The sequence below is a fragment of the Limanda limanda genome, chromosome 4 (genome assembly GCF_963576545.1).
Source record: "Limanda limanda chromosome 4, fLimLim1.1, whole genome shotgun sequence".
Taxonomy (NCBI): domain Eukaryota; kingdom Metazoa; phylum Chordata; class Actinopteri; order Pleuronectiformes; family Pleuronectidae; genus Limanda; species Limanda limanda.
In genome coordinates, this window is record NC_083639.1 from 25262954 (window position 1) to 25279141 (window position 16188).

The following is a 16188-nucleotide window of genomic DNA, read 5'->3' on the forward strand; positions in this document are numbered from 1 at the left end:
TACCTTTTAAAAAAGGGGATTTCCAGATATTATTAAGTTCTTATGAGAAAGGAATGTAATTGAGGCTCAATATTTGCCAGTTTAACCTTTAAATGTATTACAAATAACTGTAATTTACAAAACAAATTTAAATAACAAAAGATATAAAACTTGAAATAAGAAAATATATATGTTTAATACATATAATGCAAAAATAAATGCACATATTTTTAGCATTTTTATTTTGTAAAAATCTAAGTTTTCATAATGGCAAACATAAAAAATATGTCAGACATGTGAAAGGCTCATACCAGACAATTTTCAGCCAATAGATAAATATAAATAAAGAAATAGATCAAGCTCTAATTTAAACATTTATAATAATGTGATTGTCTACAACTCTGACTCCTACTGTGAGCCCCTTTTAGTGCAGACTGATATTAAAGTTTTATTTTAAAAACAGACTTTATAATGCATTATAAACCATTTATTAAATGTTTATACTGTGCTTATAAATAACAAATAGGTAAGAGTCTCAATAAAATGTTAGCTAGGTTAACTGCTACAATATAAAATGTAAAATTCATGGCGTCCAAAATTAGTTAGCGCTCCGGGGAACTCCCTCACTCGTGCGTTTGGGTAAAGCTGTGAAGTCATGTGTCGTTAGCGGCGCCTCAGGAGAAGGATCTGGCTCTGCCTCACTTCGCCCATTCAGGAGCTGGATCCCGGCTCTTGGCTTCTTGGGTCTCACCCAGACATGCTCTCTCTCCTCACTTCACACACTTTCCTGCCAGATGATTTGTCCGTATCCTCGGCACCCGAGCGCATTCAGTGTGCCTCGGAAAATGGGCCACGCAGCCAGTCGAGATGCCAAGCCGCTCATTGGTTCAGCCAGCCGTATGTCTGTCTGTCACCCACTGCTCCCTCCATGTGCAAGGGCTCAGATGCTTGCCCATATGTTTCAGCATGTGACTCTGCATGTGTGTATGTGTGAGTGTGAGTGTGTGCATGCATAGCTCTGTGTTTATGTGTGCTTTTCCGTCTTCCTACAGAGGAATACAACACCAGCATTCAGGAGAAGCTTCCTCTCATCATTGGCTCGGCAGCTGCTGGTTTGGTTTTCCTCATCGCTGTGGTCGTCATCATCATCGTCTGCAACCGGTGAGTCAGTCCCGTCGCAGGCTTTATGAAACCGCCTGTAAGCTCGCTGCCTGTAAAAGACATCTGCACAAGCTCACAAAGTGGACACTTTTACATGTTGTGTTTTTTTTACTCAATGAATGAAGTAGCATCAGGTTTCTTGGCCTTATAAATGTGAGTTGTAAATATATAACACACAAGTGCAAAGATGTTGGTTCTTTGTAAATTCCAGTCCTTCAAATGAAGAAATAATGTTTAAAGGTCAATGTTGCTATCAAAACCCTCTGTGGGGGTCAAGTTTAGGATTTCAGTTCCCACCAGGGCCTCTTCTGTTAAAAGTGAAGCAGCACCATGTTTTGATTCACACAAGAATGAACAACAAGAATTTCCGAGTTTGCATTCTGCTTTTAGATCCCCCTCATTAATCTTGGATCTTGGACAGAACATTTTGCATACAATATATTCCCCTCATGGATTATGACGGGTTAATGACATCGGTTGTGCACTGCCTTGCGGTTTAGTTTGGGAACGTCGCCAGCACAGAACGGGAGGCTGTGGTCAGACAGGCAAAGAAATAAATAGGTTCAAGTGCACTGTGGTGGCCCTACTGCAGACCTTCAAAATGATATTTTAATGTCTCTGTCAATACGCCGGCCAACGAAAAACTGGCACGCAAAACACAAAGTAAAATAAAACAAAGTTTAGTGAAAAAATCCTGTCTCATCATAGAATATCAAATCTTTATCTATGAAAAACTTTGACCAATTTCCCCATGAATGCACTTCTTGTCTGCATGGTCATACGGCCAAACCCATAGAATAATAAAGAGCTGTATATCACTCATTAATCACTGTTTAATTTGATATGTTTGCGTGGTTTTGACCTCTATTGTTCTCTCCTGATAAATGTACCGATTATATATGATTGTGTTATTATTGAAACTCTTTGGCTTCAATTTCATGGAAGATAACATGAGGTCAGGGCCTAATGAGGCACTGCAGCACACACTGAGTTTCATGAAGACAGTGACAAAGCAGCAGTTTTTAATGTATTAATATTAGTTTTTAATGTTTAATAAAGACGGTATGAGCCCTGAGACAGGATCAGATGAGCTGCACTCGATATTTGATCTTATTTTCATTTAAAGGAGACATTTTTATCTCGTTCTATTGTCCAGTTTGAAACTCCCCCCCTCATATCCATGTTCAGTGGTGGGAAGTAACAAAGTAGAAATACTTTGTTACTGTACTTAAGTAGATTTTTTCTCATATCTGTACTTTACTTGAGTACTCCTTTTCCTGACGACTTTTTACTTTTACTCGTTACATTTGAACAAAAATATCTGTACTTTCTACTTCTTACATTCTCAAACTGGCTCGTTACTTGAGCAGCGGAGGTTGACGCAGTTCTCTCTCTCTCTCTCTCTCTCTCTCTCTCTCTCTCTCTCTCTCTCTCTCACTCTCAATCATCTAGGGTTCAAAATTTGTAAAATTATACATTATATACATTATATTCATATTGTTGTCATAATTTTTCAGTCAGTTGAGATAAATCTCGTCTGTATAGACCTACTATAAAAAGCACTTTGCATTTTTAATTTTGGTACTTGTACTTTTACATTTGATACTTAAGTACATTTCAACACCAGATACTTTTGATACTTAAGTACTTTTAATATGAGCTACTTTAAGACTTTTACTCAAGTCATTTTCTGACCGGTGACTTCTACTTTTACCGAAGTCACTTTCAGGTAAGATATCTGTACTTTTACTCAAGTATGGCTTTCAAGTACTTTGTACACCACTGTCCATGTTTCTCTGCAGTCTCTGTTGTGATGTGATCACATGACCCAGGTCATTAGCCCGTCTGAATGAAACCCGCTGATGTTTACATGCTCACCACATTCACCCATCAAGGACATCCTTAGTGTGGATTTGTCAATAGGAGAACATGGCTGTCCACATGTACACTGAGTCCCGGCTCCTCATGAGATCTCAGTCGGGGGTCTCCTCAGTGTGGGTAGACCCCGGGGTTGTTTGATCTGTGCACCTGCCCCTCCCGGCTCTCTGTCTTTGAACCGGAGCTAGAGTTCTTTGTGTTTTCCCCCAGGAGGCGTGGCTTCGACCGGGCCGACTCGGAGTACACGGACAAGCTGCAGCACTACACCAGCGGCCACAGTGAGTAAACCAACTCATCTCCGCCCGCCTTCACCGCTGGCTCCTCTGTCAGCACCGACCACACCTGTCGCCATGACTACCACCTCACACAGTCATCTCCATGGCGACCACCTTGCATGCTGGCGTCCTTGGCTACAAACCAGCACAGCGCCACTTCATTTGTCTGCCTCCCCCCCCCCCCCACACTTGCAAATAATCCCGGCTGTTGTTCGACTGCTCACTCGGAGCCCGGATTTAACCACATCAGAACCAGCGTTTTTTGAGCGTGTGCATCATCAAACTCCGTTGTTAACCAAATCCATTGTGGTGGAAATAGGTCAATCTTCACCCACATTAAGGCCATTTGCATGCTAATGCCACACGATCATTTGCCATTGTGGAGAAATTCAAAAGACTTGGTTGAATGAGTGGAATTTCTCCATGATTTCCTCTCTTTGTACAGTAGCAAAGAGCTTTAAACGACAATAATGTTGAAATGAATCTGGTGAGAAGTAAATCCTCTGTGGTTCCGTTTTAAGACGTTAAAACTAATCCATCATTCTCTGGCCTGATTGGAAAAAACCCACAGATCTATTTCCATCACACGTTTCTGACACCAATCTTCATTTGTATATTCTATTGTGGAACTAAACACACGTCTTCATCCTTTTCCTGTCGTTGATCTGATCGCGCTGTGTGTGAAAGAGTCAAACCTGGGATTGAGTGTAGCGTGCCAGGGAAAAGCTTTTGATATTTCATGGCTATTTACAGCCAAAGCGAACGTGTCCCGTGTGCTTCCTGTCCTCCAACCCCGGCACAGTTCAGGCTCACGCCCCTGTTGTTTGGTGGTCTGAGCCATCGGGAGGAGGGTGGTCTGTCGAACAGAGCTTCAGCTTGGGAAGAGATTGTAGGGGCTTTAGCAAGAAGAGGGGGGGTGGGGGTTCTCGTGGTAAGATCCTCTCCATCTGTTCATCTCTGCAGCACGTTTCTTCAGAGCAGTGCGCCAGGTTTTTGGGGAGGTGGTGTGTGTGCATGCTCTCTCTAGCACCGCAGCAGCCAGGCACAAGTTCAGTATCCATTCAAATAGCCTCAGGCCTGATGTGGAGGTGAGAGAGACGAATAATCCGATTTAAAACTCGGGACACTTAAGTCCCTGAACACTTAAAGGCCACCTTAAGCCAATTTACCTGGCATCAGGGCTTAGGAGAGCCAATTTATTTCTTGGAGTAAAGCTGAGCGATGCTGATATCGGGCCCAGGTTTCTCTCTTCAGCGTTAATGGCACTATGACTCATAGGAGGTGATATTTATATATATATTAACCCACCGTATCACAACTAAGAGGATGGAGGTAGCACGTCCTTGCTGGATGAACAGCACCACGCATTAGCCACCAGGCACGAGTCATAACCACCATTCGTACCTGCACTACCTCCCCCATCTGTCAACCTTCAGCGGCTGGATGTAAAACAAGAAATCGCATAATTGGCCGTGGAGTGTGTGTGAATGCAAGGTGAAGTGGTCGTTAATGTCCCCCGATGCATTTGACTGTCAGAGCCTGTGGGAGTGTGAGCTCGAACACGAGACTTGAATATTATAGCCTCTCCTTCGTTTTTTCCAAGTGACTCCAGGAATGAAGATTTATATTGATCCGTTCACATATGAGGACCCCAACGAGGCCGTGAGGGAGTTCGCCAAGGAGATTGATATATCCTGCGTGAAGATTGAACAAGTCATCGGTGCAGGTAATGGAAAAATCTGGCTGACACACGTGGATGGAATACCGCCCGTGTAAAATGATTTCTAAATACAAGCCGGTGCTTAATTTCCCCCCCCCCTGACATTAATATAAACCTACCTCCACACAGGAGAGTTCGGGGAGGTGTGCAGTGGGAATCTAAAGCTGCCGGGGAAAAGGGAAATGTTCGTGGCCATTAAAACTCTCAAGTCGGGCTACACGGAAAAGCAGAGGCGGGACTTCCTGAGCGAGGCCAGCATCATGGGCCAGTTCGACCATCCCAACGTCATCCACCTGGAGGGAGTGGTCACCAAGAGCAGTCCCGTCATGATCATCACCGAGTTCATGGAGAACGGATCTCTGGACTCCTTCCTCAGGGTAAGAGACCCCGATTGAATCTGTGTTCCAGAGATGAGGAACAACAAATACTGTGAATGTGATTTAATTTCTTCTCTTCAAATTTAAATCACAGCTGGTGGTCTGAGCAGCATTAAACAGACACGGTTATAATTAGAATCCCAAACGCATTTGGTTTCTTCAGTGGAATCTGATACTGTGTGTTAATTAATTTAATTGTTCTCGCCAGACTCTTAAAGCAGCCAGTCGGAGAAAGTTCACTTCTAAATAAACTTCTACAGAAAACAGACCAAATTAGCTCTTTTATTAAAAACTCAAACGATTGTTATATTGTCTTTGCTCAACAATATTTAAAAAATATTTTTGAAATTGTTAAGATGTGTTCTATTTAGGGTTGCAAAATTCCAGGAATATTCAAACTTGGAAACTTTCCATGGGAATTAACGGGAATATACGCGAATATACGGGAATTAACGGGAATAAACTGGAAATGTTGTAGGTAATTTATACTAACTGTATTTACCTTGTCATATACAGACATAAATATAAACATTTTGTTTTGTCATAGGCTGATTTGAGCCCTGAGGAAACTTTGGGCACTTGACTATATGCTTCTGCATCGTTGTGTCATTCTTAACATAGGTCTTTGCACAGTATTTGCAAATGTACACAGCCTTTCCTTCTACATTGGATGGGGTGAAATGTCTCCACACATGAGATAGTGCACGTGGCATTGTTCTGTAGAATAAGATGAGAAAATAGTTTGTAAAAAAACACTAATGCAATGCCAGAGATATAGTTAGCCAAACAATTGGAATCGTCTGTACTCATATTTTACAATTGATGGATAAATGAATGGAAATAGGCTAGATGAACAGATGAACAATCCTCAATCAGCATGCTCATATATTTTCTCCAGTAATATCATTGAAACTTACCTGACTAGTCCTTCACTCTACAGCAGGCCTCAATAGCCCTGCTGTAGAGTGAAGGATGCTGGGAGTTATCTGTGCATGTGATGGAAGAATGCACAGTGGAGGGTTGAAACTCAACGTGCAGCGTGTGCTGCATTCCATACATCTTTAAAATAGAGTTTTGAATGATGTTTTTATTGCTCAGCTTTTATGTTTCTTTTTTCTTTCCCGAGCTTAACTTCCCGTGGAAATTGACCGGAAACTTTCCGCCCCTTTGCAACCCTAGTTCTACTCAATGATAACAGTTGCATAGTTGGCCATACAGTAATAATGAAAAGTCCAACCCGACGGTGGTTGATAGCAGACTGACAGCAGCTAATGAATCTGCTGACAGCTCTGTAGTGTAGCTGCTTGAGCTTCGGTTAATGTGAGTTCCACCGGCTGACAGGACAAAGCTGCTTCACCGCCTCCAATCCTGGAGGTCTCAATTCAGGGCTTTCATTGTGATAAGCTTTCAGAGAAAAAAAAAAAATTCAGGCGATGACCTTAAAAGCTTAAACGGGAGTTTCTGACAACTCCATCCAGCAGTGTGTGTTGCTGCTGAGCTACCTGCTAACCACCTGTCACCATGCAGCCAGAGGCTCTCACCCTTCGCCCTGAAGACAGAATATTATCATCATTCCTCCCGGCTGTTTCACCAACTCTCAGAATTAATTAACTGCATCTGAGTAAAGTCAGTTGTCATCGTGTTGAACTCGACACTTTGAGAGTGTGAAACTCCGACCTACAGATTATGTGAGACTGTTAATTACGGTAGATTATACTTGAGATCGTGGCTCTTGCTATTTTGCAAATTGCACTCTGTCAAATTGCAATTTTTATACAAAAACAGATTAATCCTCCGGTCGCAGGATTACTTCACTTAAGTTATTCAGACACCTGACAAGGGTTTAAATCCTTGTTGCACAGTAACACACACTCACCTTCTCCTGCATGCACACACACATTAGTCCAATCGTTTGACAGGGTTTATATTCTCATGCGCCGTAATCTTCAAGTAAATATTATTATTCACAGAATCCCTCCTGCAAGAATAGTGTCAATCAGCGCTTCCCTTCAGAGCCGCTCTCGTCTCTGTGCAGTCGTGCTCCACAATTAGGACTCGCTGATTGTCTGTTTACTCCTGCTATCGATTCCTGATGTGTTTTCTCTGCAGTAGTTTCTCTGTTTGTGTTGACGAACACCGGGATGATGCTCATTAGAGTCCAGGTCTTTCTGTTCTATGGAGACAGAGACAGGAGTCACACACTTGTGTTTCATGATAAGAAATATGCAGCCCTTCCTGAGAGTTTTAACTTTCATAACCTCCTCACCACAGAAGGATGTTCCAGCGAGCCGGCCGTGCTCTCCCAGTTACGACCTGAATAAATAATTCAAACACTTTGCGAGGCTTAAAATGAGATGTCAGAATTTTCAAATGAAGCCGGCTATGAGATGTCACACAGCCCTTCCCCATCTGTCGAGGGATGTTAGTGGAAGAGAGACAAATCTTTGGGGCTAATGTGACTTTTTCATATGCTCATATGCTTTCATCCACCGAAGAAATTCTGGATTTATGATATATGCCATGAAACATTAGCATTTTTGGTGAAATTTCAAATAACTTAATGGGAGCTCTCTCTTCAATGCAACACAGAGAGTAAGTACAGTAGGAATGATGCATTTTAAATGACCATAAGCTCCTTAATTTTCTTTACAGTACAAAAGAAGATGTTTCTGTGTTTTTGTGGATACAGATGTGAAGAATATACATTAATATGATATAATACCCACCTTATTTCATATTGAATTACAGTAACTGACAGCTCGATGAAGTTCTAAACACTTCCTAATGCTTAATGTTCAGTTTCCTCCAAACCCCCCTTGATCATCAGTTTAAACGTCTCAAGACGACATGAGAACCTTCCTCCAGAAACGCACATGCAAGCTGCTGTCAGCAGCCGTCTGCACCGGAGTCAGAGTCTCTATTTGCATTCTGCCTGCGACCTCCGAGGCACAAAGCATCAGCTCTTTTTGGAATTTGATCTAGCGGTGAAGGGTGTCTGTGTATATGTAGATGTTTGCCAAACACATTTGACAGCACATTCTCTTCCAAACAACGGGGGGAACCTCTGCAGCACCTCAGCGTGACAGTTTGTGACAACAACTGCTGACAGTGTCAAAGCCTCTGAACACGGCCTGTGTTATCTCGGAGGTGATTGGTGGGCCGTTGTTTCGAATGCTCTCCACTGAAACGGTTCTATGCTGAGCTGCTGAGCCTGCTGAAGGATTGTCTCCCCTGCCGCCTCCTGCAGAAACCCCCCTGCAGGATGGAGAGAACATGGAGGATAGATTGATCCGAGTCTGGCGTCTGTCCACAGCCAAGCCTGAGCCGACAAAATCAAAAGATGAGAGCTGGTCTTACATATTAAACTTAAAGTGAATAAATAAAGATATTTAAATTCCACTACTTCTTGGTTTGCACAGTTGTACGAAGACGTGGTTATTTTCCCCCAGCTAACCTGACCCCGAAGACTTTGGAGGAATCTTTTCCAATTACAGTAAATGCAAACACAGCACTCCGATTAGATGGGCGTGTGTATTTGTGTGAGAGCCTTCATGAATAATGCATTCTGCTTAATTGCTCTGGTACAAGAAGAGGAGCAGCTAGACGTGAGAAGAAGCATCCGCTGGGCTAATGAGCAGCAAAACGTTTGAAAGGGAAATAGGCCAGTGGAGCGGTCATGCAGACTCTTAATATGGCCGCGCTCAGAGCCCCGCCCACCGCCTGCCCCTCCAATCTCTCTCTCTCTCTCTCTCTCTCTGAGCCTTTTCCGTCCGTCCACACCCGGCCCGGAGCTCCCATGATCCCTCCTCTGAAACCCTCTGTTCTCCAGGCGTCGTGGTGGGTGGTGGGGCGAGTGCAGGTGTGCGCAGTTGGAGGCACAGCTGCAGCGCCGCTCCAGACGCTCCCCATGCACGGGGTAAAGGCCCCCCCCCCCCTCCCAAACCAGAGAGGGGAACAGCTGTAGACAGCCAGCCAGCCTCAGCTTAGTCCTGCCCCAGCCGGGACCAGGCCGGGGAGCCCAACCCGACCTCCAGCGTCTTGAGGGGCCGGAGTTAATACTTCAGGAAAACTTTCAGCCACCTACAGATCTGTGGACATTACTATTTATTTAAAAGGATTTAAGTGGGAGTCAATTTGTAATATTAATGGCAGGGTTTGTCAACACGGAGAGCAAAGATAATGAATAATTACAAGAGAGGAATTCATAATAATAAATGTTGAATGAAGATAAAAACAGTTAATGGCATTAAAATAAAACCAAGAAATTAAAATGAAGTCTAAAGAATAAGACCACTGAATAGAAGTAAAAAATAGATGCCAAGATGTTGAAAAAAAAAAAAAGGGAATAAAGTTACCTTCAAATTTCTTTGGCAAAACAAAAACATTTCTTGGATATTTCATAAAGCCCCATTCTTTTCAGCAGAAGTTTGTTTTGCATCCAGATGATATGAAGCCCACTAACTAATAAGAAATGCTGCCAGAAGAAGAAGGTCAAGGCAGAGCAGGGTTTATTTGTAACGTGAAATATAAACAAATATCTTTTTGACTGGAGTTTGGTGCAGGTTCACCATCTTTCTGTATCTTCCAATGAAAGAGGAACATTAAAAATCATCCTGATGGTGCTTTGTACAATCGTTAAGAGACAACCTATTATCCACAGTAGCATCTCCCCCTCTTGAACCACACTGTGCAGAATCAGAAATACCTTATTGATCCCAGGGGAGAAGCTGTGTATAATAAGTTAAACAATATTTTATGTTTATTTCCAGCAAAACGATGGTCAGTTTACTGTGATCCAGCTGGTTGGGATGCTGCGCGGCATCGCCTCGGGCATGAAGTACCTCGCCGACATGAACTACGTGCACCGTGACCTCGCCGCCCGGAACATCCTGGTCAACAGCAACCTGGTGTGCAAGGTGTCGGACTTCGGCCTCTCGCGCTTCCTGGAGGACGACACGTCAGACCCCACCTACACCAGTGCTTTGGTAAGAAATGTCCCCTTCAGAATAAGATACAGACTCTTCAAGCCTGGGTCGAATAGTTTTTTTTCTCCAATCAGTTTAATATGTGTCTGGCACTCGCTGAACTGCTCTGATTGATAATCTCACTCATCCGCTGCTGCCAGACGGTTTCATTTAATCCAGTCTGATGTGCACAGAGCACTTCACTCCCTCTCCCTGCTCTCCACATCCAGACTAACATCACTCCTTCACCTCCCTTCCTCCCCTTCAGCAGTTCAAGTACCTTACTTGACTCCCAGGGGCTTTGTCATAGAGTTGCCCTTATCGGTGTCTCCTTCCAGAGACAAGACGTTGGGACGATCGGGTTTCCTTCTCGCTTTTCTCTGCTCAGGTTTTGCTCTTTGTGTTTCGCAGGGTGGGAAGATCCCGATCCGATGGACTGCACCTGAAGCCATCCAGTACAGGAAGTTCACCTCGGCCAGTGACGTGTGGAGCTACGGGATCGTCATGTGGGAAGTCATGTCCTACGGAGAGAGGCCTTACTGGGACATGACCAATCAAGATGTATGTATCGTACCTGCCTGTGCTCATTTTTAAAACTTGCTGCTGATTCTTACTACTGCTACTTCTAAGGTCACATTTATCAGCAATTTCTTTTAAACAATGCTTCACCACATGCAGACATTTATTACTTCAGAGTTTCATCTAAGCTTCAAACTCCTCAGAGATACATTTTGTCATTTATCTGCTTTCCCTTAGCCAAACAGCGGGTTTCACACATGGATTTCATATGAAAATTCCCCGGCTCTCACCACAGAGCCATAATCAGATCATTTGAAATGCACAGCAGCGCGCAGTGGACAATTTCTGCTCTTGACTGGAGCCTCCATTCCCCATCTCCCTCTGGGTAGCCGAGGAAGAGAGCAAATTACGGCGAGAGAGATAATGAAAATAGTTTCAAATTGAAAGTGAGAACGCTAATGTGCTAAGAGGGACAGAGGACCTCAGCGGTTATCTTATTAGAAGCTCCAGATCGTGTCTCTGCTCCGTCGGGGTCCGCGTGTGGAGGTCTCATGAATGAAATTAATCCGGGTCTGAATGGAGCTTCTCTAATGGCCCTGGTAATGAGCCAGGGATTCCAGTCCTCATCACAAGTGTCCTCCAGGTTGTTTCGCTCTGTTAACCGCCCACCACCTCTGTGTGCCCCCCCCCCCCCGACCAGCAACATCCCCGGCACCGAGTCAGAAATATCTTTAACGTGGCGTTGTGGAGAGAGAGCGTTAAATACGATGTAAGGGCGTCGGATGAGGTCACTGCTGGCGGAGTTCAAGTGGAAATGTGAAGTCGGCGATTTATGTTCTTAACGACCTAACTGGTGTTTAACAAGTCTTCACGTGCAGAGGCGATGCCGTGGTTGCTGCTCAAATGCATGTTAGTTTATATATATTAATAATGATTTCATGAATTCATGTTTTTATCATTAACAGTTTTGACAGTAACACAGCAGTTGTTTTCACTCATGGTGAGAAGCACAGATGCTCTTCATATGAGATGAATAACGATTGTTGTGCCTTAAATCAGGGATTTTATTCACTAACCCTCATAAAAAATATTTGTTATAAGCTGATGATATTTATACAGACTGAGAGGATGTTTTCCAGTTGGATCATATCTGTGGTGAAGAGTAATTTTTACTCAAATACAGTTGTTAGGTACTTGTTCTTTACTTGAGTGTTTCCATCTTCTCCAAAACATTTCACAGAGAAACAGCTTCTGTTCACAGGCAGTGAACCTTGAGAAAGATTAAACCAATGGTTTCCAGTCTCTTCAGTTTGTGACTTATGGCCACTTGTCAAGTTTCTGACATTTATATGAGTTGACAGCGGTTCTGTCAAGTTATTTACCCTCTAAACCTTTCACATGATTTTATTTTTAACAAATTCTGTTATTCATAAAGAAGAAACCCCAGACCTTCATATGACCCCTTAGGTTTTATCCTGTGATCCTTTAGAGGGAACCCAAACTTCTGGAGTGAACTGAACAACTTTATATGAAGGTCAAAATTATAGCTCCACCTAAGTAACTCCGCCTTGACCCGCTGTGACAATGTATTTTTGGCATTTATTTATTAAATAAATTTTTCAGTGCATGTAAATAGGCAAAAATCATTTAATAATAAACAAGAAACTATTTATGTTTTAAACAGTTGTCATCATGTAGACAACATCAATTAGGTAAAAGCAAAACATAGAGACATATAAGCGGAAGACAAACAAAAAATTACGATTCATTAAAGCAAAAAAACTAAACGGTGGTGAAGTAAATTACAAACTTTGATAAACAAGTATTATGTATGAAGTAAAATATGATATTATAAGGGCACTTTTTCTGCAGAAAGATTATTCATAATTGTTTTGGGTCCCATTTTCTTTTGCAAATACTTCTTGATTTTGAATGCAGCATTTTAACTTGTAATGAAGTATATTTTCAGTTTGATTATACTATTTACCTAAGTGGAAGGATCTGAGTACTTCTTCCATCACTGGATCGCACGCTCCCTCTCCCCATCACTCCACCTCTCCTTTGTAGAGCCTCATAGCAACCCTTAGAGATCTGTGTCTCCCCCTGCAGGTCATCAACGCCATCGAGCAGGACTACCGACTGCCCCCCCCCATGGACTGTCCCAGCGCGCTCCACCAGCTCATGTTGGACTGTTGGCAGAAAGAGCGAAACAACCGGCCCAAGTTCAGCCAGATCGTCAACAACCTGGACAAGATGATCCGCAACCCCAACACGCTGAAGGCCATGACTCCGCTATCTTCAGGGTGAGACCCTCCACTCACTGGGATTTATGGGATTTACTTGTGGCTGCAACACTCGTCATTTCACATGGCGTTGTCCACTGTTTATTTTATTTTTTTAACAATATATTTATTGAGTTTTACATATAAGAAACATACATTCAAACATTTATAAACATACAAACGTTTATGAACACCCCCAACCCACAATCAAACATTCAGGGAAAAGAAAAAAAGGGAGAAATTAAATAACTTAAATAAGATTAAATAAAATAATAATAAAAAAAAACATATATAAAAATATAAGAATAAATGGAAGTAAATAAAGACATAATTATACAAATACAAATAAATTAAATTAAATTAAATTCCAATCAATCAAATCAAAAGCCTAGTTAACGTTCTCTTATTCATAATATTAGTTAGTTACAATGATTATTCATCCTATTAGGTGCTGCTATTTTATTCTGTTTCACTCATTCATTTCCACTTGGTCGCTTTCCAAAAGTTGCATGAAGATGTCCCATATTTCCTTGAATTTACTGTTTTTCCCTGTGACCACATATGTTAATTTCTCCAAGGCAAGGCAAGAAGCCATTTCCCTTAGCCACATCGCAGTTGTAGGACTGTCCACACTCTTCTGTCTTTCGGCTTGGTACAAAGTGATTAGGACAGATAGCTAATATACAGAACTTTGCCTCAAGAGGGACCTCTATGGCAGCAATACGTGAGACCAGGTTACGTTGTCCACGTTAAATGCGTTTTCTTCTCAGTCGTTCGCCCTCTGTGCGGTATCGGCATGTGTGTTTCATCCCGTCTCTGTGGACGTCCCACAGGACCGGCTGCTGGTTTGAGCATCACTTCACATTGATGTGGATAACATCTACAGCAATACCACGCATGTGAATTTCTCCTGACGTAGAGGCTTTCCCCTTCGTAACAGGAAATTCATGCTCCCGCGACGGTGGCGTCCACGGCCCGGTTCCCTCTCTGCCGTACACTGTGGCTCTTGTTTCTCCTGGCGCCGAGCGGTTATGTAAATGAAAGCCTTTTGGTTTGATAGATCAAATCCTTCCCACGAACGCTCGGGGCGAATCCGGGATAGAAGCCGTTTTTGCAATTTTCAAAAACAAAACAGTTTGAAGCCTTTCTGCTCTGGGTGTTAGTTTCCTCTGAGAGCCAGGCTTTACTGATTTCCATTATGCCCCCCCACCCTCCGTCTGTACTTTCATTTGTGGTGGAGTCCAGGACCGAGGGCCAGAGTTTCCACAGACGCTGAGTGGATATATTGGCTGCCTGAAGCCTATCACTTCATTTGGAAAAATATACTTTTATGAAGAATCAGTTTGGAAAACATTGGCTCACGGTTCATGGGATTCTCTGAGTTCTGTCTCGTCTTTTGAAACTCTAATGTAATAATTAGGGTCTGAATCATACACAGGTGGTCTGGATTGCCTGCGATGTTAGACCTGCCACTTTGTATTATCGAGACTCTTATTAACATCAGCTTGTATTTCTCTCCCCCCCCCCCCCCCCCCCCCCTCAGTGTTCATCTGCCTCTCCTGGACCGCAGCATCCCCGACTTCTCCAGCTTCAGCACTGTGGACGAGTGGCTGGACGCCATCAAGATGGGCCAGTACAAAGACAATTTCTCCAGTGCAGACTTCTCTACATTTGATGTGGTGTCTCAGATGACCATGGAGTAAGTGTTGATGAATCCTGCTGTTCTGTGTCTGATCAGAAGCCTGAAGAGGTGGATTTGCTTCTATTCTTAAAAAACCCTGAACGAGCACCAGACTCCGCCTCCGGCCCGTTGTTAAACACACACTAGCTGCTCTGCATGTCATTAGCAGATCGTTATATTTCCGTTCCAAGGCTGAACAGTGGGCTCGGGAGCTGGAAGTCATCAATGAGCCCTTTCTTCTGTGCCATGTGTTCAGAAAATCTCCCTTAAAAACACAAGATGTAATCGTATTAAGAATGCCACCTGTGGAGAAACAGATAAAAATCATTTCCTGTCCATGAAGCAGAATCACGAGCCAGAGATGAACCCACAGAGATGTGAGGCCTCTGTTCTCCGAACAAAACAGATGGTAATGGATTTATCCAATAAGCACGATTACTGTTGAGAATCCAGGTGAAATGAATTTGATTGTCTCGTACCTTTTTGCACCAGAATGAGTTTTGTGCAGATGAGGTTTCTGCTGCTGAGCAGATTTGTAAAGTCTCATCTCGTCCATTGTTTGATGAATGGATCGATCGATGTATAGATCTCAGCCTGGGAGAATTCCTGTTCACGTATCAGACATGATATAAAAAGTATAAAAACATACTCAAGTCAAACTATAAAATATAAGGAACAAAATATATAAGAATGCACATTACATATGTGGTGCTCCCGTCCTGTCTGAGAAACCGTGTGAGACGCTTTTGTCCTTAAATTGAGGGAAAGTGCAACAAACTCTCATGACTCGTGTATCAGTTGCGGTAACGCCTAGAGGGGGGGGGGGGGCAGGTCCCACACTTGGTGCTGTTGCCAAACCAACAACGATCCCAGTTTCATGCTTGGAACACACACAACGTGCCATGTTACCTGTCAACGCGACACTAAAGAGAAGTGCCACACTCACCAGTAACACTCACCAGTAACACCAGCTGCTTCTGCCTCCTCTTGGATGTTTGGTTTCAAACGATCTGATTGGTTGTCGCCTCTGCCGCCGTCAGAAAGGAAGAGCTCGGATCAACCTGCGCCTCACGCAGTGCAACCAACCAGACGACCAGTGACCACAGCTCAGGCACCTGTGGTCCTGTGTGTAGCTCATAGACTATATTCAAATAATATATTGTTTCTGGTGTCACAGCAGCGTGGGCAGCCGGGGACAGCTGCGTCCCAGTGATAGAAAGAGAGACGTCTCAGTAGAGGGGAAGTTAGTGTGTCCAACCAGGTGCCTCTGCCACTTGGCTCCTGCGCTAATAAATACCTGAGTCTACAGCTGGATACCAGTGGAACCTGTAAAAAGAGAAACCAGATGTTGG

General features: G+C 43.2%; 1 protein-coding gene across 1 annotated transcript in view; it reads left to right on the plus strand.

Annotated features, from left to right (window-relative positions):
- Positions 1 to 16188, plus strand: part of ephb2b (eph receptor B2b) — a 113602-nt gene that overhangs the window by 96363 nt on the left and 1051 nt on the right. The window contains exons 10-17 of the mRNA XM_061069993.1: positions 1032 to 1140; positions 3229 to 3296; positions 4897 to 5019; positions 5143 to 5390; positions 10160 to 10375; positions 10766 to 10915; positions 12983 to 13176; positions 14699 to 14854. Coding sequence (XP_060925976.1) covers positions 1032 to 1140; positions 3229 to 3296; positions 4897 to 5019; positions 5143 to 5390; positions 10160 to 10375; positions 10766 to 10915; positions 12983 to 13176; positions 14699 to 14854 — 1264 coding nt within the window. The remainder of the gene's footprint in view (positions 1 to 1031; positions 1141 to 3228; positions 3297 to 4896; positions 5020 to 5142; positions 5391 to 10159; positions 10376 to 10765; positions 10916 to 12982; positions 13177 to 14698; positions 14855 to 16188) is intronic.